This window comes from Haematobia irritans, chromosome 4 (assembly GCF_050003625.1).
Source record: "Haematobia irritans isolate KBUSLIRL chromosome 4, ASM5000362v1, whole genome shotgun sequence".
Classification (NCBI taxonomy): Eukaryota; Metazoa; Arthropoda; class Insecta; order Diptera; family Muscidae; genus Haematobia; species Haematobia irritans.
The window spans coordinates 39,768,032-39,789,745 of NC_134400.1; the positions used below are offsets into that span (position 1 = coordinate 39,768,032).

Below are 21,714 nucleotides of genomic sequence, written 5' to 3' on the forward strand. Positions count from 1 at the left end.
AAACAATTTTTGCAGTGATTAATCGAAAATAGAAATAGATGAAATCGCAAGATTCTTGGAAGCTGACAATAAAACTATTAGCGAGACGAAAAAATCCCCCCAACATACAAAAAAAAAATTATGATTCAATCACGAAATTAATTGATCCAATTAAGTTTTTAATTGAAATGTCTTCAATCACGTAAATGATAGTATCTACAACAGTTTTAATTGGGCATAAGCAAATATTTGATTAAACATTTAATTTAATTAAAAATTTAATTGGTGTTAATTGCAAAACCCCGTTAATTTTTAATTAACTGATTCAATAAAAAATGTAATTGATGTCGATTGGGAACCCCAATCAATTTTTTAATTGAATCAATTAGTTATTTAGTTAAACTTCAATACAATTTCCAATAAACTTTTTTTTTATTAAAACAGTTAATCAATCTATTGTGTTTTGCAATAGACATCGATTAAATTTTTTTATTAAATTAACTATTAATAACTAAAATGTTAATTGAAACAATTGTTAAATAAAGACCGGATAAATGTTCACTCATTTTTTTAACTAAATTTGTGTTCTTAGTTTGATTAGAAAAATTATTGTATCTATTAAAAATAAAAAAAATCAATCATTTTTAACTTAGTATTCCGAGTATGATTAAAAAGTCAATTGTATCAATTAATGTTTTTACAAATTTTCAATCAATGACAACCTAATTGACTTAATGTCTCGAGTTTTATTAAAAAGTTAATTGTATCAATTATTATTATTTTTTAATTGAAAAATTTTAATTGCAAATATTTTGGTGATATTTTTTCTGTGAAACACACCCGGGCGGACCCCAGAAATCTCTTCTTGTTCAGAGAACAAGAAATCTCTTCTTGTTCAGGGAACAAGAAATCTCTTCTTGTTCAGGGAACAAGAAATCTCTTCTTGTTCAGGGAACAACAACGACAGGAATAAAAGTGATTTTATACATTAAACAGGTTCAACAATTCATGGCAATGAACTGTTTTATGGGAAAATCATTTTGTATTGATTTCTATCTCTTAGTACTTAGTTATTTGGTCCTCTATAATTTATGTGAATTTTTGCACAGTTGCAATATTAACGTGTTTTGTTTCTTTTTTTCTTGAGATATATACAAGGCACAGCAACTCTAGTTGGTTTAAAAAATATTTTTGTGTTTTTTTCGGTTAAACCTTCAAAGAAATAAATCCTGATCATCCAATGATAAGGAATCCTCTAAATCAAGGATATTATAAAAGTCTTCGTCATCATAGACATTCTCTATGTCATCCTGTCAAGATCCTATTGTTGTTGAAGGCTATTTAGGTGTTTTGATAACACCACTATAATTATTATTATTATTGTACAAATATGGTATTATATTGGGTTCAATTTCCAAGGTTTGTTTCAATATCGAACTCATTACGAATTCGGTGGAAACAATTGGACACTTGGGATTACCAAAACGTGACAGATCCACACACAAATGCATATCATTTGGACAGGTTACGATTATATAAGAATTTGGCGATTGACTATGTATCTCTGCTATGGATTGGGCAGTTCGTCGTTTCTCCTCCACTTTACCACCAGAGGATTCAATCATACGAACAATTTCCGATCGGGCAGGGAATACATCAGGTGTAACAAAGAAATAACGACCGGCAAATAGTGTAGATCGCATAGTCGATTGCAAAACAATGTCTATGTGGAATTTTAGATTCTCGTCGACTGGTATGTATTGTATGCGATATGGTTCGGGTGGTAGAAATTTGCCAGCCTTTGCACTTTCCACCAGCCATTGGGATTTGAGGACATAGTCAACATGGCATACAGCTTGTATAAGCTTACAGGTACGACTTTCGCGTGTCATTACAAGATATGTAGCATCTGCGGGATTATCTACCACAATACCACCCAGAGAGCTGGAAAGATGAAACAATCCATGGTTACTGTCGTTAGGGAATTTCTTGAATTAAATGTTTTCTACTTACAGTACAGCCTTTTTTAGTGATTCGGGATCGGCAACTTGTGAGAATATTACTTTGGGCGGTTTTGCTGTTTGTGGATATTCTACACAGAGAATTGTTTCAGGTATTTCTTCTTGATATGGTGAAATTTTCTGTCGTTTGGCTTTTTCATAATATGGATCCGCTAAATATCGTTTCACACGTTCATGGGCCTCTTGCGTTAAATTGATAGGGGCTTTCCAAGCAGCTGAAATCGAAAATAGAAAAAAATAGAAGAGTTATTGTGTATAATATAGCTATAATCATTAAAAAGATTTTACAAAATTTTCTATAGAAATAAAATATTGCAAAAATTTACTAAGAAATAAAAATTTGCACAAATGTTCTATAGAAATAAAACTAAAACAAAAATTCCAATAGAATAAAATCTTACAAAAATTTTGTATTAAAATAAATTTTTTCCAAAAATTGTCTATAGCAATAAAATGTTGAAAAACTTAGCAAAAATTTGCCATAGAAGTTAAATTTTGATAAAATTTTCTATAGAAATAAAATTTTGCAAAATTTTTCTAAATAAATAAAATTTTGCCAATATTTTCTATAGAAATGAAATTTTTCAAAAAATTTCTATAGAAAAAAAATTTGGTAAAAATTTTCTATAGAAATAAAATTAAAAAAAAATCTACTATAGAAATAAAAATAAAAAACTATAGAATAAACTTTTACAAAAATTTTCTAAAGAAATAAAATTTTGCAAAAATTTTCTATGGAAATAAAATTTTGACAAAAAATTTCTATAGAAATAAAATTTTGACAAAATTTTCTATGGAAATAAAATTTCGACGAAATCTTCTATAGAAAAAAAAAATTACAAAATTTTTTCTGTAGAAATAAAATTTACCAATATTTTTCTGTATACATAAAACTTTGCAAAAATTTTCTGTAAAAAAAAAAATTTGCAAAAATCTATAGAAATAAAATTTTGTAAAAATTTTCTATAGAAATAAAATTTCTATTGAAATACAATTTAGCAGCAAACAAGTTTTATAGAAATACAATTTTTAAGAAAATTTCTATAGAAATAACATTTCTAAAAACTTCTATAGAAATAAAATTTTGACAGAATTCTACCAAAATAAAATTTTGCATAAATTTTCTATAGAAATAAAATTTTGTCTAAATTTTATTTCTATAGAAATAATATTCTCCAAATATTTTCTATAGAAATAAAATTTTGCAAAATTTTTCTATGGAAATAAACTTTAGCAAAAATTTTCTATAGAAATGAAATTTTGCAAAAATTTTATATAGAAATGAAATTTTGCAAAAAATTTTCTATAGAAATAAAATTTTGCAACAAATTTCTATGGAAATAAAATTTAGTTCAGCAAAAATTTTCTAAAGAAATAAAATTTGCAAAAATTTCTATAGAAATAAAATTTGCAAAATTTTCTATAGAAATGAAATGAAATAAAATTTTGCAAAAATTTTCTATAGAAAAAAAATTTTGACAAGATTTAATATACATTGCGATCGGTAACTGTTACCACAATCCAAGTAATTCGATTGTGGGAAACAGAATTTAGTAGAACTTTGTACACAATTCATGGTGGAGGATACATAAGATACGGACTGACCAAAATTTCGGACGTATTTACTTGTTATCGTTTATTCAACTGTAAGATGATAGAAGAAATTTCACTCACGATAAAATATTGTATTATGATCGTCATATATTAGGACACTTTATTAGACCAATTTAGAGCCGATTAGTAGGTTAGATTAGGTGGCAGTCCGATGTATCAGGCTCACTTAGACTATTCAGTCCATTGTGATACCACATTGGTGAACTTGTGCTGCCCAATTCCATGTTAAGCTCAATGACAAGGGACCTCCTTTTTATAGCCGAGTCCGAACGGCGTTCCACATTGCAGTGAAACCACTTAGAGAAGCTTTGAAACCCTCAGAAATGTCACCAGCATTACTGAGGTGGAATAATCCACCGCTGAAAAACTTTTTGGTGTTCGGTCGAAGCAGGAATCGAACCCAGACCTTGTGTATGCAAGGCGGGCATGTTAACCATTGCACCACACCGATTAGTAAAAAATTCTAATTTATGTCATGTACACAATCTTACAAGTAACAAAGACAAGTTTCAATATGTAGAGTACATAGCACCAGTGTTGCCAGTATTGGGGATTGGGTTGAGGATTTGGTAGGGAATTTCCATAAATTTTGGCCGACCGAATTCCCATTTTCATTTCTTCAGCATTTGGTAGATCACTGGTCTCCTGGTTTTGTGTTTCAAAATCTTGATCTTTTTGCAGCTCGCAAGCAGGTGTAACAAAAAATTTATATATATTTTTAAATTCTTAAATTATTACTGATTTCCCATAGCGCAGCATATTACATTATTATTATTATTCTTTTTTTTTTTTTTTTTCAATTAAAAATTTGTCAAAAACTTATTGGGGAATTATGTGAGGAATTTTAATTTAAATTGGAGAATATTGAGAACGAGAGCGTACCAATTTTGGGACAAGATCCAGAAAAATACTGACAACACTGCACATTGAAATATTGAAAAAAGCATTCGTCAAAAGACGTGAAAATTCGTTATTTCCTTAGTAATTAATAATAAATAATATGTATAACCGATTCTGATTCACGGTTGATACTCGAGTCAAAACTAATATACCAAGAATTTGGAGAAAATATCAATAACATTTTTGCAAAATTCTACAGAAGATTTTTGCAAATTTTATTTTTATAGAAAATTTTGTCAAAATGTTAGTTTTTATGGAAAATTTTGCCAAAATTTTATTCCTATAGAAGATTTTTGCAAAATTTTATTTCGATAGAGGATTTTTCCAAAATTTTATTTCTATAGATTTTTGTTTTCAAAATTCTATATCTATAAAAAATTTTATTTCTACAAAAAATTTTCTCAATTTCTTTTTTATAGAAAATTTTCTCAATTTCTTTTTTATAGAAAATTTTCTCAAAATTTTTATAAAATTCTATTTCTATAGATTTTTTTTTGTATAGAAAACTTTTGCAAAATTTTATTTCTATAGAAAATGTTCTTAAAATTTTATTTCTATAAACATTTTTGTCAAAATTTCTATAGAAAATTTTTGCAAAATTTTATTTCTTTAGAAAATGTTTGCAAAATTTTATTCCTATAGAATTTTTTCAAAATTTTATGTTTTGTAGAGAATTTTGTCAAAATTTTAGTTTTTATGGAAAATTTTGCCAAAATTTTATTTCTATAGAAGATTTTTGCAAAATTTTATTTCTATAGAAATTTTTTTCAAAATTCTATTTCTATAGAAAATTTTATTTCTATAGAAAGAAAATTTTCTCGAATTTTTTTTATAAAAAATTTTCTCAAAATTTTATTTTTTATAGAAATTTTTCTAAAAATCTATTTCTATAGAATTTTTTTTTTATAGAAAACTTTTGCAAAATCTTATTTCTATAGAAAATTTTCTTAAAATTTTATTTCTATAAAAAATTGTGTCAAAATTTTATTTCCATAGAAAATTTTTGCAAAATTTTATTTCTTTAGAAAATTATTGCAAAATTTTATGTTTTGTATAAAATTTTGTCAAAATTTTAGTTTTTATGCAAAATTTTGCCAAAATGTTATTTCGGTAGATGATTTTTGCAAAATTTTATTTCGGTAGAAGATTTTTGCAAAATTTTATTTCTATAGAAATTTTTTTCAAAATTCTATTTCTATAGAAAATTTTATTTCTATAGAAATTTTTCTCATTTTTTTATAGAAAAATTTCTCGATATTTTTTTTATAGAAAATTTTCTCAAAATGTTATTTTTTTTAGAAAGTTTTCTCAAAACTTTTATAAAATCTATTTCTATAGAAATTTTTTTGTATAGAAAACTTTTGCAAAATTTTATTTCTATAGAAAATTTTCTTAAAATTTTATTTCTATAAAAAATTTTGACAAAATTTTATTTCTATAAAAAACTTTTGCAAAATTTTATTTCTTTAGAATATGTTTGCAAAATTTTATTTCTATAGAAAATTTTCTTAAAATTTATTTCTATAAAAAAAAAATTGTCAAAAGTTTATTTCTATAGAAAACTTTTGCAAAATTTTATTTCTTTAGAAAATGTTTGCAAAATTTTATTTCTATAGAATTAAAATTTTGTCAAAATTTTATTTCTATGGAATTAAAATTTTGTCAAACTTTTATTTCTATAGACAATTTTTGCAAAAGTTTATTTCTATAGAAAACTTTTGCAAAATGTTATTTCTATAAAAAATTTTGTCAAAATTTGATTTCTATAGAAAATTTTCTTAAAATTTTATTTATTATATTACATGTTAGCCTGATACCGAAACAGGCAATTGACGTCCAAATGCATTATATCTAATTATACAATTATTTTTCGAGCTTTATGGACAGATATAGATTAAGGAACATGGTTAATAGAGCCATTGAAAAGAAAACGCCAGATACCAATCTATACACGCCTGGACTGTACATGTTTCGGTTCGGGCGAATGAACCTTTCCACAGCCTTTAGTATAGATCTGGCTGGGAGATATAACTCAATTTTGGGCCCTTTATCCAGGCGTGTATAGATTGGTATCTGGCGTTTTCTTTTCAATGGCTCTATTAACCATGTTCCTTAATCTATATCTGTCCATAAAGCTCGAAAAATAATTGTATAATTAAAATTTTATTTCTATAAAAAATTTTATTTCTATAGAAAACTTTTGCAAAATTTTATTTCTTTAGAAAATGTTTGCAATATTTTATTTCTATAGAACTAAAATTTTGTCAAACTTTTATTTCTATAGACAATTTTGGCAAAAGTTTATTTCTATAGAAAATTTTTGCAAAATTTTATTTCTATAGAAATTTCTGTCAAAACGAAAATTTTGTCACAACGAAAAAAGTTATCAATCTCTATCTCTCTGTTACTCTCTCGTCACAGCCTAATTCAAACTTACCCATGAGATGGGGTACCAGTCCATAGTCTATACGAAATGGTGCCTGTATATTATATTGCTGGTATTTTTGATTATCATACTGTGACATATTGCTAAGATTTCCCATTGTTATATCACTCAGCCATAGCGAATTGACAATTGGTATATTCCATTCCTTTGCCGCACTGAACATTTCACCATCAAGTTTTTTGCACAATAGGACTGTGTTCATTTTCGACAGATATGATGTATAGATGGCACCACATTCTTGGACCATTTGTTTTATGCGATGCTCCTCTTCGGGTTCATAGCCATTTGAAGCGATTATATGTCGCTCTAATGGTTTCTGATTACCAAACTGGCTGGGAAAGGGCAGGTGTAGAGGTTGCCAGGGTGGCAAAAGCTGCTTCTTCAAACATATATCACTCAGCCAATAGGCAGTGATGCAACGTTTAGATTCCCGTAGGGCCTGCATAACCACACCATGGCGTTGAGTACGACACAGGACATGGGTGACACGCGGACAGTAGATTTTTTCAATATCGCCACCAAATTGTCGTATGGTTTCCATCCAAATGGGCAATTCTTCGCCATCCGTCTCTTCATACTCTTCGACAATGTAGAAAGTGCAGCCGACCAAGAATAGATCTGGTGGTAATTTCAAGTTGGGATTGTGGCCATAGTATTGAGGCCGCTGGGGCATAGTAATTTGCGTGACACGTCCCTGCTGTATATAACCAGCAGGAGGCATTACGCCGGGACCATGCACCTGTCCAGGAGCTGCAACAATTTGCTGCTGAACTGTACCAGCACCAACTCCCGCTGTTACGACCAGCTGTTGTTGTACAATTTGCTGCGGTTGTCCTGGTACACCGGCGGCTATTATATTGTTAGCAGCTACTGGACCGCCACCGCCACTCGTTGACATTTGCGTTTGAAGCATGGGTCTACGCATTTGTTGTTGTTGCTGCTGCTGTTGTTGTTGTTGTTGCTGTTGCTGTTGTAGGAGTAGTAATTCTTGCTGGCTGCGAACTACTCCTACAACACCACCCGCACCACTACCACCACCAGGAGCAGCAACGCCAATTTGTTGTGTTACAATTTGACCACCAGGGCCACCAGAGGGAACGGCTGAAGGAGGCGGGACTTGTTGTTGTTGCATTGTGGCATTATGTTGTTGTGTCATTAGACGCAGAGTTCCAGCTGCACTGGCTTCTACAGTCTGTTGCTGTTGGCCACCTGCAAGTATTGTGCCTCCAGTTTGTACAGCATTTATCATGCCAGCAGGCAATTGTTGTTGACTCATAATAATTTGGTTTTGTTGTTGTTGCTGCTGCTGTTGTTGTTGTTGTTGTGGTCCTGCCACTACAACTTGGGTTTGTTGGATTATTTGGGGTTGTTGGTGTGGGATTTGTTGTTGCTGCTGCTGTTGCATTTGATTGCTATTATGATCCTGGGGCATATGCATCAAAGTTTGCGGTTGTTGTTGCGTTGCCGTCTGTACCACACCAACTCCTCCACCCATTATTGCCTGGCCTGGTTGTGGCTGTTGCTGCTGTTGTTGTTGCTGTTGTACACGACTATTTAACATTTTTGCCAAGGCCGTCTTTGTATTTAGATTCATTTGTTGTTGTGTTTGGGGCATATTAACTTGTTGCTGCTGCTGTTGCATTGTTTGTCCATCATTAGATCCTCCTGCCTGATTTGCTGCCATGACAACCGTCTGAGGAGCTGAAGCAGAGATTAGATTGCCAGGACCTTGGATTGCTGTGAAAAATAGAATAGAACATTAACGACCACATTTTCCACATCCACATCCAACACACACACACACATCATCCATCTAGGGAATATCCTCAATTGAGAAAATATTGAGGGCACAAAAGGTCGCCTTGGCCACTGCTTACAAGATCTGAGCCAAAATATGGCTTCTAGAAGCTCAAGGACAAAAAGTATGCTATCGGTTTTTAACTCGTTTATGGCTAGGGCTGTGGAGTTGGAGTCTGAATATTTTTCTGGAGTCGTAGAAATTATGTTCGACTCCAGCGAAACCGAAATTTGAAGAGCACTTCATATTTTGGTAACTAAACAATTACAAATTTTGGAAAAAAACGAAAATTCGAACATCCGACTTTTCAACATTTTGAAAAAGACGAACACAGTGTTGACAGTATTTTTTAATATTCCTCATTAAAATTCTCAATAAATGTTTGACAAGTTTTTATGAAAAATTTTTGCAAAATTTTATTTCTATAGAAAATTTTATTTCTAAATAAAATTGTTAGAAAATTTTATTTCTATAGAAAATTTTCGCAAAATTTTATTTCTATAGAACATTTTTAAAAAATTTTATATCTATAGAAATTTTTGCACAATTTTATTCTATAGAAAATTTTGTCAAAATTTTGTTTCTATATCAATGTTTTGCAACATGTTATTTCTATATAGAAATGTTTGCAAAATTTTATTTCTATAGGAAATTTTTTGAAAATTTTATTTCTATACATTTTTTTTTTAATTTTATTTCTATAGAAATTTTTAGCAAAATTTTATATCTTTAAAAAATATTGTCAAAATTTTATTTCTATACAATTTGTTTTGAAAATGTTATTTAAATAGAAAATTTTTTAAATAATTTTATTTCTATAGAAAATTTTTGGAAATTTTTTTTTTCTTTAAAAAATTTTGTCAAAATTTTATTTCTATAGAAAATTTTGTCAAAATTTTATTTTTATAGACATTTTTGAATTTATTTCTATAGAAAATTTTTGAAATATTTTATTTCTATAGAAAATTTTTGAAAAATTTTATTTCTGTAGAATTTTTGAAAAATTTTATTTCTATAGAAAATTTTTGCAAAATTTTATTTATATAAAAATTTTCTCAAAATTTTATTTCTATAGAAAATTTTTGCAAAAATTTTTTTTTATAGAAAATTTTTGCAAAATTTTATTTCTATAATAAATTTTAAGTCTTTGGAAAATAAACTCAACTCTACGTAAGTCTGATCTAGTCTTTTTTGTATAGTATCTGAGAATAGGAGCCATAAAATTAAAAAAAAAACAACTTTCGCATATATATCTTACTTTGACCAATTTGTTGTTGTATGGTTTGTCCCATCTGATTGGTTACCACAACTGATTGTTGTTGAGGATGTTGTATAATTGTAGTCTGCTGTTCGATTACTTGACCACCGGGACCTGTAATAACCTGAACCGTTTGTTGTCCTGGTTTTTGTACAACCAATTGTTGTTGTTGCTGCTGCTGTTGCTGTTGCAGCTGTACTCGTAATTGCTGCCTTTGGAGTAAATGATTGGGATCATTGGGATTGAAAACTTGTTGTTGTTGGGAGGGAATCTGCTGCTGCTGCTGTTGAATGTTAACAGCTGTGCCAGCACTGGTCGTTGTAATTTGTTGCTGAGCTGAAATGGGGGTAAGACCCGGAGCCCTATTGGCTGTTCTTACAACAACTTGGCGTTGTTGTTGTTGCAGCCATTGCATCTGTTGCTGTTGCGTTAGACCAGCTGGCATTTGTTGTTGTACTATTATATGCTGGGTTGTGGGTCCGGCCGGCCGTGGTGTTGTCCCCAAGGTACTGGCCACAACATTTGGAGCCCCAGGTCTCGGCTGATAGGCGACTTGTTGACGAAGCATTACTCGTTGCTTTGTCTGCTGTAATTTGGATATGTATTCGGCTTTTTTAATTGGATCCAATGACATAAAATGGGCATGAGTCTTATCGTCCAGCTGTATGAGTTGACGTTGAGGCTGTTGTTGCTGCTGTACAATTCCCCCAGGAGGTGGTAATCCAGGTTGTTGTTGCCATTGGCCACCGGCTGGTCGTACCGTACGTATAAATTGAGTTTGTTGTTGCTGGGATTGTTGTTGAGGCATTTGTTGGATTTGAGATTGTTGGCCCTGGAGGGGCGATTGTAAGCCAGTTACGGAGCCTGGAGTTCCTGGTTGCTGTGCTGGACTTTGAGGTGACCAATGGGGTTGTTGTTGCTGTTGTGGTGAGCCTCCTTGTTGGATTATTATTTGCTGCTGTTGTTGGGGCGATTGGGGTGGTGGTGTTTGCTGAGGTAATTGTTGTTGTTGCTGCTGTTGAAGGAGTGCTTGTTGCTGTTGCAACGAGGCAGAGGGCTGTTGCTGCAATATAATTTGTTGTTGATGTGTGGGCGATTGTGGTATTTGCTGCTGCTGCTGTTGATTATCTAACAACTGTTGCTGTTGTTGAGAACTGGGACTTTGCAAAATTGTTTGTGTTCCCGCCGCTAAAATATGTTGCTGCGGTATTGTGGTTTGTTGTATGATTATTTGCTGCTGTTGTTGCCCCGTATGCTGAGGACTACCTTGTTGTAGGATTTGTTGTTGCACTATCTGAGGTACGGTGTTACCAACTTGTTGCTGTTGTTGCATTTGTGATTTTTGTTGAAATTGCAATTGTTGTTGTTGTTGTTGTAAATATTGCAAACGTTGAGGATTATTGATAATCTGCTGATTGATAACTATCTGCTGTGGATGATTGGATTGTTGAGGTGAAGCATTGGGTCCTACCACTTGATGTTGTTGCAATAGAATACGTTGCTGCTGGGGTTGTGGTTGTTGTTGTTGCGTTTGCTGCTGTTGCTGGGGCTGTTGTTGTGAAGTTTGCAATAAATTTCCTTCAATGTCCATAATTTGTTGCTGCTGCTGCTGTTGCTGCCTTTGGGCATACATGGGAGGCTGTTGCTGTTGTTTCATTTGTGGACTTTGAGATATTTGCTGAATAATTTGAGTTTGAGGTTGATTTAGAACTTGTTGAATCTGTTGTCCAGCCGCTTGCTGTTGTTGCTGTTGCTGCTGCTGTTGTTGTTGCTGCTGTATCGAAGTAACATTCGTTTGATTGACAATAAAGAAATTCTGATTTTGTTGATTTTGTTGTAGAATTTGTTGCTGTTGTTGTGCACTCAATTGATTAAATTGTTGTTGGCTTATAATGTATTTGGGTTTATTTGGAGTGCCAGCGGCTGCTTGAGTAGGACCAGCAGAACTAAGCACCTAGATTAGAAAGAAAAAAGAATGTTATATTTTTTGTATAAATCGAATGCGCAACGAACTGTAAAATACTATTTAGGACATTTTTTCAGGGATGGATAGGCATTTTTGAAATTACTTTAATTTCTATAGAAATAAAATTTTCCATAAATTTTCTATAGAAATAAAATTTTAACAAAATTTTCTATAGAAATAAAATTTTGTCAAAAATTGTACATAGAAATAAAATTTTGCAAAAATGTTCTATACAAATAATATTTTGACAAAATTTTCTATAGAGATCAAATTTTCCAAAAATTCTCTATAAAATAAAATTTTGCAAAAATATTCTATAGATATAAAATTTTGCAGAAATATTCTATAGAAATAAAGAAATAAATTTTCGATAGATATAAAATTTTGCAAAAATTTTCATAGAAATAAAATCTTAAGAAAAAATTTCTATAGAAATAAAATTTTGTAGAAAATTTTCTATAGAAATAAAATTATGCAGAAATTTTCTAAATAAATAAAATTTTGACCAAATTTTCTATAGAAATAAAATATTGACCAAATTTTCTATAGAAATAAAATTTTGACCAAATTTTCCATACAAATAAAATTTGGAGAAAATTTTTTGTAGAAATAAAATTTTGCAAAAATGTTCTATGGAAATAAAATTTTGACAAATTTTATTATAGACAATTATAGAAATAAAATTTTGACAAAATTTCTATAGAAATAAAATTTTGACAAAATTTTTTGTAGAAATAACATTTTGACAAAATTTTTTTATAGAAATAAAATTTTGACAAAATTTTTTTATAGAAAAAAAATTTTGCAAAAATTTTCTATAGAAATAACATTTTGACAAAATTTTTTGTAGAAATAACATTTTGACAAAAATTTTTTATAGCAATAAAATTTTGCAAAAATTTTCTATAGAAGCAACATTTTGCAAAATTTTCTATATACATAAAATTTTGTCAAAAATTTTCTATAGAAATAAAATTTTAGCCATCGTCGCTGAAGAAATAACCAATGAGACTAAATTTACGTCATACCTGCTGCAATTGTTGACCTTGCTGCTGTTGTTGGGGATTCTGGATTTGTTGTTGCAACTGGACTTGTCTTTGCTGCAGTATCTGCTGCTGTTGTGAAGTCGAAAAATTACCCGCTGGTTGAATGGTTTGTTGTATTATGCGGACACCACCGGGTCCGGTGACAGTAGTTATACTGGACGGTTGTTGTTGTTGCTGTATTTGCTGGGGCTGAGATTGTAATTGCTGTTGATTTTGTGGCTGCATTAATTGTTGTTGCATTATCAATTGTTGTTGCTGCTGCTGTATTTGTTGATTCTGTTGTATATTTTGCTGTTGCTGATTGACAATGGCTTGATGTTGAGGTGAAGTTCCGCTAAGTATTTGCTGATTTTGTTGAATAGTTTGCTGTGATTGGTTGCCTATTATGGTTTGCTGGTTCATTGTTTGGGCTGCCGGTTTTTGTTGTATAATTTGTTGCTGCTGCTGCTGATGTTGTTGTTGCTGCATTTGAATAATTTGTTTTTGCTGTTGTTGTTGCTGTAGCATATGACTTTGTATAATTTGTTGACCCTGAACAGTGGCCGTGTTAATAATCTGTCGTGGACCAGAAACCCCACTGCCACTACCGCCAGCGTTATTAGCAGAAGCTATTTGTTGTTGCGGCTGTTGTTGTGGTGATTGTGTGCTCTGGGTTTGCTGTTGCTGCTGCTGTTGTTGTTGCAGTTGTTGCTGCAATTGCTGTTGTTGTTGCTGCTGCTGTTGTTGCTGCTGTTGTTGCTGCTGTTGTTGCTGCTGTTGTTGCTGCTGTTGTTGTTGCAATTGTTGCTGTTTTAATTGCTGTGTCCTTAATATCAAAGATTCATGTGGACTTGGAGCGGAACGACTTAGAATTTGTGCCACTTGCACCGGATCGGTGGGATCTATGGGTTTTTGACTTGAAATCATTTTCGATTGTTGCTGATTCATTATGGGAGATGGTGGGGCCGATGGTGAAGCTCTATGTTGTGGTGATTGCTGCTGTTGTTGCTGTTGTTGCTGCATTTGCTGCATTTGTAATTGAACCCTCTGAGGCTGTTGGAATGGTTGTGGTGACATCATATGTTGCGGTGACTGGAAGATAAAACAAAATTTATTTTTTTTTCTATAAATAATTTTGACAAAATTTTATTTCTATAGAAAATTTTGTTAAATTTTATTTCTATAGAAAATTTTTGCAAACTTTTATTTCTATAGAAAATTTGGTCAAAACTTTATTCCTATAGAAAATTTTCTCATAATTTTATTTCTATAGAAATTTTTTGCAAAATTTTATTTCTATTGAAGATTTTTTGAAATTTTTTGCAAAATTTTATTTCTATTGAAGATTTTGTAAAAAAATTAATTTCTATAGAAAATTTTTGCAACATTTTTGTTTTCTATGGAATAATTTTGCAAAATTTTTGTTTTCTATAGAATAATTTTGCAAAAATTTCATTTCTATTTCTATAGAAAATTTTGTCAAAATTTTATTTCTATAGAAAATTTTTGCAATATTTTATTCCTATTGAAAATTTTGTCAAAATTTTATTTCTATAAAAAATGTTTGGAAAATTTTATTTCTATAGAAAATGTTTGCAATATTTTATTCCTATTGAAAATTTTGTCAAAATTTTATTTCTATAAAAAATGTCTGGAAAATTTTATTTCTATAGAAAATTTTGTAAAAATTTTATTTATATAGAAAATTTTTTTAAATTTTATTTCTATAGAAAATTTTGTCAAAATTTTAATTCTATAGAAAATGTTTGCAAAATTTTATTTCTATAGAAAATTTGTATAAACTCTTATTTCTATAGAAAAATTTATTTCTATAGAACATTTTTGCAAACTTTTATTTCTATAGAAAATTTTGTCAAAATATAATTTCTATAGAAAATTTTGTGAAATTTTTATTTCTATAGAAAATTTTTGCAAAATTTTATTTGAGCAAATTTTCTCAAACTTTTATTTCTATAGAAAATTTTGTCAAAATATAATTTCTATAGAAAATTTTTGCAAAATTTTATGATTTTTTTTCTATAGACAATTTTGTCAAAATTTTATGACTATACAATATTTCGTCAAAATTTTATTTCTATTTTCTCAAAATTTTATTTCTATAGAAAATGTTTGCAATATTTTATTTCTATACAAATTTTTTGACAAAATTTTATATCTATAGAAAATTTTTGGAAAATTTTATTTCTATAGAAAATTTAGTCAAAATTTTATATCTTCACAAATTTAATATGTTGCTCTATTGTTTCTTGCATACCTGTTGTTGTTGTCGTTGCTGTTGCGAATTTTGACGTACTTGCTGTAGTTGTTGTCTCAATTGTTGTTGTTGTTGCTGTGTTACAACCATAGAGGGACCCGGTGATTGAGGTGGTGGTGGTGGGGTCATTTGTGGTGCCGGTGATTGAAGTTGACGTGGCGAACGTGGTGGCATCATAGTACCCGAACCAGTTGTCGAAGAACCTCCAGCAGCATTATTACTATTCGGTGTAGTACTTAGCGATGGGGATGGTGCTTGCGGTGCAGGAGACGGTATTTGATGAATTCGTGGAGATTGTTGTTGAATTTGCTGTTGTTGTTGTTGCAGCTGAAGTTGTTGTTGCAATTGCTGTTGCTGTTGTATTAGCTGCTGTTGTTTGTGCTGTATTTGCCTTTGTAAGGCCTGTTGATGCGGTGTCAAACTCTGGCCACTTTGTATTTGTTGTTGCAATTGAATATGTTGCTGCTGCAATATTTGTTGTTGTTGTAGTATATGTTGATGCAACATTTGTGGTGACATTGCTATGGTCTGCTGTTGCGGTTGTTGCGAAGCGACCTGTGGCTGCTGTTGCTGCGACGAAGACGATGCCGAGGAGGATGGTGACATTTGCACCTGTGATATATGTTGAGGTGATTGTCCTGCCATTTGTTGTTGAGGAGTTTGTGGTTGTGGTGTAGTTGCCGGTTGTGGAGTACGTGGAGCTTGTGGTGTTTGCCTACCACTAGGAGGTTGTGGTGTTCGTGGTGGCTGTGGTGTACCTGTTGGGGTTGGTGTTCTAGATTCGGGATTGGAAGAAGTTGGAGTCCTGGGTTGTTGCATTAGATGCTGTTGCAATTGCATACTTTGTTGTTGTTGCTGTGCATGATTTGGTGATTGTTGCGACTGTTGCTGTTGTTGAATATTATGCGGTATTATTTTTTGTTGTAATATAATTTGTTGTGGAGCTCCTACACCTCCACCAGTTGTGGTCATGGCACTTGTAGACGTAGCTGCTGAACTAGAAATTGTCTGTTGTTGCTGCTGAAGAATCTGTTGTTGTTGATTTATACTACGAGGCCTTACAAAAACTATTTGGGATTGTTGGGGGTGTTGTTGGCTTGTCAATGGGGGCTGTGGTTGCAAATTTGTTGTATTGTCCATTGTCAAATTGGGACCAAAAGGCGATGTAGACGGAGGCACTTCATGTCTTGGTGTTGTTGGAGTTGTTGGAATTGTGCCGGGCAGTGAAGTCGAGGAGGGTGATGAGGATGGCATAAGGCTGGGCTGTGGCTGTTGTGGTTGCTGGAGACTCGGAGGAGTCAGTGTTGGTTGTTGTATGGCAGTCTTATTGTCTTTGGCAGCTGCGGCAGTTATTTGAACAGCTGCCGCTTGAAGCTGTGATTTAATATTGGCTATACTTTGGGCAGCATTTGCATCCAAAGTATTTAGCGATGACGATTCTGTAGCTTTATCCATTAGGGCATCATCATCGAAGCCCAAAATATTGGACAAAGTCTGCTCAACAGACTGCGAGGAAGAAGTAGCTTGTGTAGCAGAACCCATATTGGTGACCGTCATCTGGGCAGGAGGGAGTGGTGGCACTGGCAATGATGTTTGTTCCTGAGCTTGAACTTGTATGGGAGTTGTAGGCGTTTGTGATTTACTAGTAACTGGAGATGTTACGGGATTCGATACAGATGTCTGCACATGCACCGCACTGGGTATAACCAATTTGGGTCGTTCGACTACTTTCAACAAACGTGGATGATATGGCTCACATGCCAATAGTTTCTTTTGTTTCAAACAATCGACTACCCAATCTGGAGTAACAATACTCATTGCACTCTTTGGTAAAGCACTGGCTTTTGTATACACTGGACCACCGGCCACACCGGATACTAAATGACTATTATTTCCATTGAAATTTGATGTAACTTGGGCTCCATGATACGTGAGCATAGCATACAGACGCTTACGATCATTTGCAGAGACATTAACAATGGCCACGGAGATATTCCTCATTAGACGATTTGCACTGGGATCAAAAGCCGCTGTTGAGGCCAAACGTCCCAGTTTAGCACTGTGTATTATCCATTGTTCGGTCACAGGTATAACATTGTATAGATCCAGACTCATAACCAATTCGCCTTCAGGATAATTGGGAGCACATATTAAGTGGGTAACCATATCGGAGAGGAATATCTTTGCGGTAGCACCTCCATTTTTCAATAGGTTTTCAATCTGAAATAAAAAGAAAAGCATTATATTCGCAAAAGTATTAAAAATATATTAAGGATATAACTGCCAACCCTTTGGATCCAATGGTCATTATCATTCTACACAGAATAGGGTCGAGAGCTTAAAACCCAAATTTCAAAATATTATAAATTTGGAATCAGCTTAAAGAAGTTCCATTACAATTAAGCGAAAAATTAGATCGAAATCAACTCTTGGGTAAGTGAGAAATTTTCACCGGACCCTTATGAAAAGTCCTGTGGCTACAAAGATAAATCTTGACAGCATTTTATCATATTCCATTTTATCATATTTGAGTATAAACTCGAGCTAATATTTAAAATTTTTCCAAATCTCTTCCTTGCGAAAAAAAAGCCAATGACCTATTATTCACAATGCACAACATTGGACTACGACAACTTGCTGCTCTGGTTTCTATTATCAAAATGAGCGCCTTTTCTATATATTTCACCCTCATGCCACAACCAATCTGGTTGTGGCATACAAAACAAAACTCCATAACATACCTCTTCATCCAAATTTCCCACTATGAAATAGCGAATATTTGTAAATAAATTATCACTAATTTGTAAGTTTTCCATGATCACTTCATTGAAAAAGTGGGGTAAGAGGAAGCAAATCGGCGGCGTGTGTGTTCCTTTGTTTTATCTTTTTTCGGGATGCAAAAAATCACTTTCACAATACTTTTACAAAACCTTTTCACTACAATTTGTTGTATATCCAGTCAATGGAAACTTTTTCAATAAAATCCATATAATCTTGTTGCGTTAAACATAGTGAAAAAGGTGATTTATCAAAATCAAAACCTGTATGAAAAAAAATATGTCAACGAAACCGAAAAAGAACGCCAGAATTGAAGAGTACAAAGCCGTGGCGAACCTCCCCGCCGTAAGTGTGTTAACAAATAAACGCCGGCAATATGCGATATGTTTCTTAATATGGCAACTATGCAACATTTGGCATACAGAAAAAAGCCAGATTAGAAAAACTGACGGCGTTGAAAAAAAAGCATACAGAAAAAGCCGGGTTAGAAAAACTGAAAGCGTTGAAAAAAGGCATACGGAAAAAACCGTAAAATTCAAAAAAAGAAAAATTTATACAGGCACTACAAAAACATTATCTGAATAATGGCGGGATTATTTGCTCCAGAATTCTTCTCCATCACACCTCTATTAATGGACTTTGAACAAGAACTGGTATGGTTTAACCTAACCGAATCGTTTGGCCATGTATAATTTTATGCCTTATTTTTACTGATTTAGCGGCCTTAATGCTTCAAACCTATAGGTGAGTATTAAGTTCGAGTTTAAGCCTAGTACTAAGATCACGTTTTCGCACGATATATCCCTGCCAACATTTTTTGAATTTGGGGGCGCTTCTGAGAATCCCCACTACGTCGAAAACAATCATATACGACATCAAAAACTCGTCGGAAAAGCGCCGTCACTATTGAGAAGTTGTACCATGCCAAGTTATTACGAAAACGTTTCTCATCAGTGCAATTATTAGGTGCCCATTTAGATCAATTTCGATGGACGCCAATAAGAGCCCCTGCAAACTATCAGAAAAAGTGCATTTTAAGGTAATTGTAGAAGAATCATTGGGGTCAAGTAAAACACGATTGTATAGATGTTTATTGATTTGAATAAACATTTATAATTTCTTATAAATATAACATTTTTCGGTTTATCTCATCACATTTAACATAATTTTTTGCATTAATAAAAGAATGATGTTGAGTTTTAAGTAGCCCCAATAAACACAAACGTTTGAAAAATGCTAAATTTCAACAATTTTTCAAACATTTTTTCAAAGGATTAGGGTAATATTCAAGTTGAGAAATTGTTGAGAAAATCGCGTTCTCAACAAAAAACAGACATTACCCTCAACAGTGAAATTCAACACATTAGGAATAATATCTCAAGTGTTATCCTCAAATTGAAATGCATCGCTACTCAAAAATTTGTCAAACAATTTTCGATGCGAGTCAAATTCAAAATTAACATCGTTGCAAATACTTTTCAACCTAAATTTGTATGAATGATATCCCCACTTCAAATTGAAAGTCAAAGCCAAAATTCTATGAATTTTCTATAATTTATTCATTTTCATCAAAATAAAATATATAATAATACACTACACTACATAATACACTACAATACAAATTGATAAATAAAAATCTTATTAAACATTTCAACAAATAAGAACAAAAAAAAAAACAAACAACAAAACTTTAAATATCTTAAACATTATTAGTAAACACTTTTGCATTGATAATTCGATTTCCTTCCTTTTGGTGTCATAAAACAGCATTAATATTTATTAACATGCGGGCAATTTGAAATTAGGAACGTACTGGACGGCGTGTTAGAATTGATTTCCAGCAGAAGGAATTCACAAAATATCCATTTTTAACTGATAATAGCATATGAATTAAACTGACGATGTGATGCACATTTTCATCCAGAAGTTGTTGATTTCAACAATTTGTCGTTTTTAACAACTTTAATTGGTTGCACTTGTAATGTTTCTGAAACTTTTTCTTGTCGATAAGCCACTCATTTTTCATTGGTCAGCTTCTTAATGTTTGCAAGAATGTAGCATCCAAAGATTTTAGTTTACTGCAAAGAGATTTAAATTTAGTGTCTTCTCTAAAGTGTTGATTTAATTTTTCATATTGACGTACCAATTATTATAAACTATTTGAAGCATTTCCAGTTAATTGTCCACCATTTTTTCATCGGTCAGCTTAATGCTTTAAGGTTTTCAAGAACGTAGAATCCATATTTTAGTTTTCTGCAAAGAGATATACATTTAGTGACTTCCTTAAAGTTTTATTTCATTTTTTATTTTGACTTACCTATTTTTATAAACTATTTGGTTATTTGTCCAAAATTTTCCATTTTTTAATTTCTTGCAATTGACCACGAACTTCGTTGCACAAATAAGTATTGAAAACCACATGGTTTTTTCGTTGCATTTTAGGGTAGTGTTTTGTCAAAGTTTTCTCATATTATCTTCAACACCTTTTCAAAGATTTCGTCAACATTTTGGCAAATTGGAAGTAATTCGCAAACAATTTGAAGATGTATTGAAGATGAGCTATTTCAAGTCAAGTTGAATTTATGTTGAAAATTATATTTACCCTCAAGGCCGGTATGCACCTCTAGCGAAAAATGTCATTCCCATAAGAAATGCATTGCTATTTATGCTAACGAAATTTTCGGTAGCATTCAATTTCGTAAGCTGGTACGCACCTCTAATGAAAATAACAGGGTTGTCAAAAGCATATTTTGGCAGCAAACATTTAATTTATTACAATCATTGTGTGCGTAAAAGTTTTAAAAGGTCTGTAAATAATAAACAATTTATTTGAGGAATATTTGGAACATATATTAAAAATTTTTAAAAGCGATTAGCTGGTTTAAAATTTGTGTACACAGTTGTAGACTTAAATAAATTTTTGCTACCGAAAATTTCGCTAGAGGTGCATACCGGCCTTTAGCGGCCTTAATGCTTCAAACCAATAGGTGAGTATTAAGTTCGAGTTTAAGCCTAGTACTAAGATCACGTTTTCGCACGATATATCCCTGCCAACATTTTTTTGAATTTGGGGGCGCTTCTGAGAATCCCCACTACGTCGAAAACAATCATATACGACATCAAAAACTCGTCGGAAAAGCGCCGTCACTATTGAGAAGTTGTACCACGCCAAGTTACTACGAAAAAGTTTCTCATCAGTGCAATTATTAGGTGCATATTTAGATCAATTTCGATGGACGCCAATAAGAACCCCTGCAAACTATCAGAAAAAGTGCATTTTAAGGTAATTGTAGAAGAATCATTGGGGTCAAGTAAAACACGATTGTGTAAATGTTTATTGATTTGATTAAACATTTATAATTTCTTATAAATATAACATTTTTCGGTTTATCTCATCACATTTAACATAATTTTTTGAATTAATAAAAGAATGATGTTGAGTTTTAAGTAGCAAGTTACATATTGCAGCGTCTATCAGCCAGTTTGTTTATTTTCGATGGAGACAGCGTGCCTGGAAAAATATTTGAAAAACGATCACTTTATTCTATTTGGAAAGTCGAAAACTGTTCACCATATACCTTTCACAATTGTAAGCGTAATATCTATGTTTTCAGAACTTTATTTTCGTTTTTATTTAAATAAAATATAACAAGC

At 31.9% G+C, this 21,714-nt stretch overlaps 1 protein-coding gene and 1 long non-coding RNA gene across 2 annotated transcripts; both read right to left on the bottom strand.

Annotated features, from left to right (window-relative positions):
* Positions 1 to 994: 994 nt before the first annotated feature.
* Positions 995 to 18,346, bottom strand: Ptip (PAX transcription activation domain interacting protein). The gene is made up of 7 exons (XM_075304075.1): positions 18,024 to 18,346; positions 15,283 to 17,502; positions 13,011 to 14,099; positions 10,017 to 11,970; positions 6,952 to 8,697; positions 1,993 to 2,215; positions 995 to 1,923 (listed from the first exon to the last, which is right to left on the bottom strand). The coding sequence occupies exons 1-7, from the start codon at positions 18,096 to 18,098 to the stop codon at positions 1,317 to 1,319; spliced, it is 7,914 nt and encodes a 2,637-aa protein (XP_075160190.1). The 5' UTR covers positions 18,099 to 18,346; the 3' UTR covers positions 995 to 1,316.
* Positions 18,347 to 19,595: 1,249 nt separating this feature from the next.
* LOC142236855 (uncharacterized) lies at positions 19,596 to 20,613 on the bottom strand. The gene is made up of 3 exons (XR_012722232.1): positions 20,378 to 20,613; positions 20,204 to 20,313; positions 19,596 to 20,138 (listed from the first exon to the last, which is right to left on the bottom strand). It is a non-coding gene; the product is annotated as an uncharacterized LOC142236855 (long non-coding RNA).
* Between the last annotated feature and the right edge of the window lie 1,101 nt (positions 20,614 to 21,714).

Bases quoted from the DNA above. Each gene is read 5' to 3' on its own strand.
- Ptip (XM_075304075.1), bottom strand. From the start codon at position 18,098: ATGGAAAACTTACAAATTAGTGATAATTTATTTACAAATATTCGCTAT. The intron at 17,503-18,023 runs GTATGTTATGGA...TTTTTATTTCAG, and splicing joins TGGGAAATTTGGATGAAGAG to ATTGAAAACCTATTGAAAAA. The intron at 11,971-13,010 runs GTATGACGTAAA...TTTCTAATCTAG, and splicing joins AAGGTCAACAATTGCAGCAG to GTGCTTAGTTCTGCTGGTCC.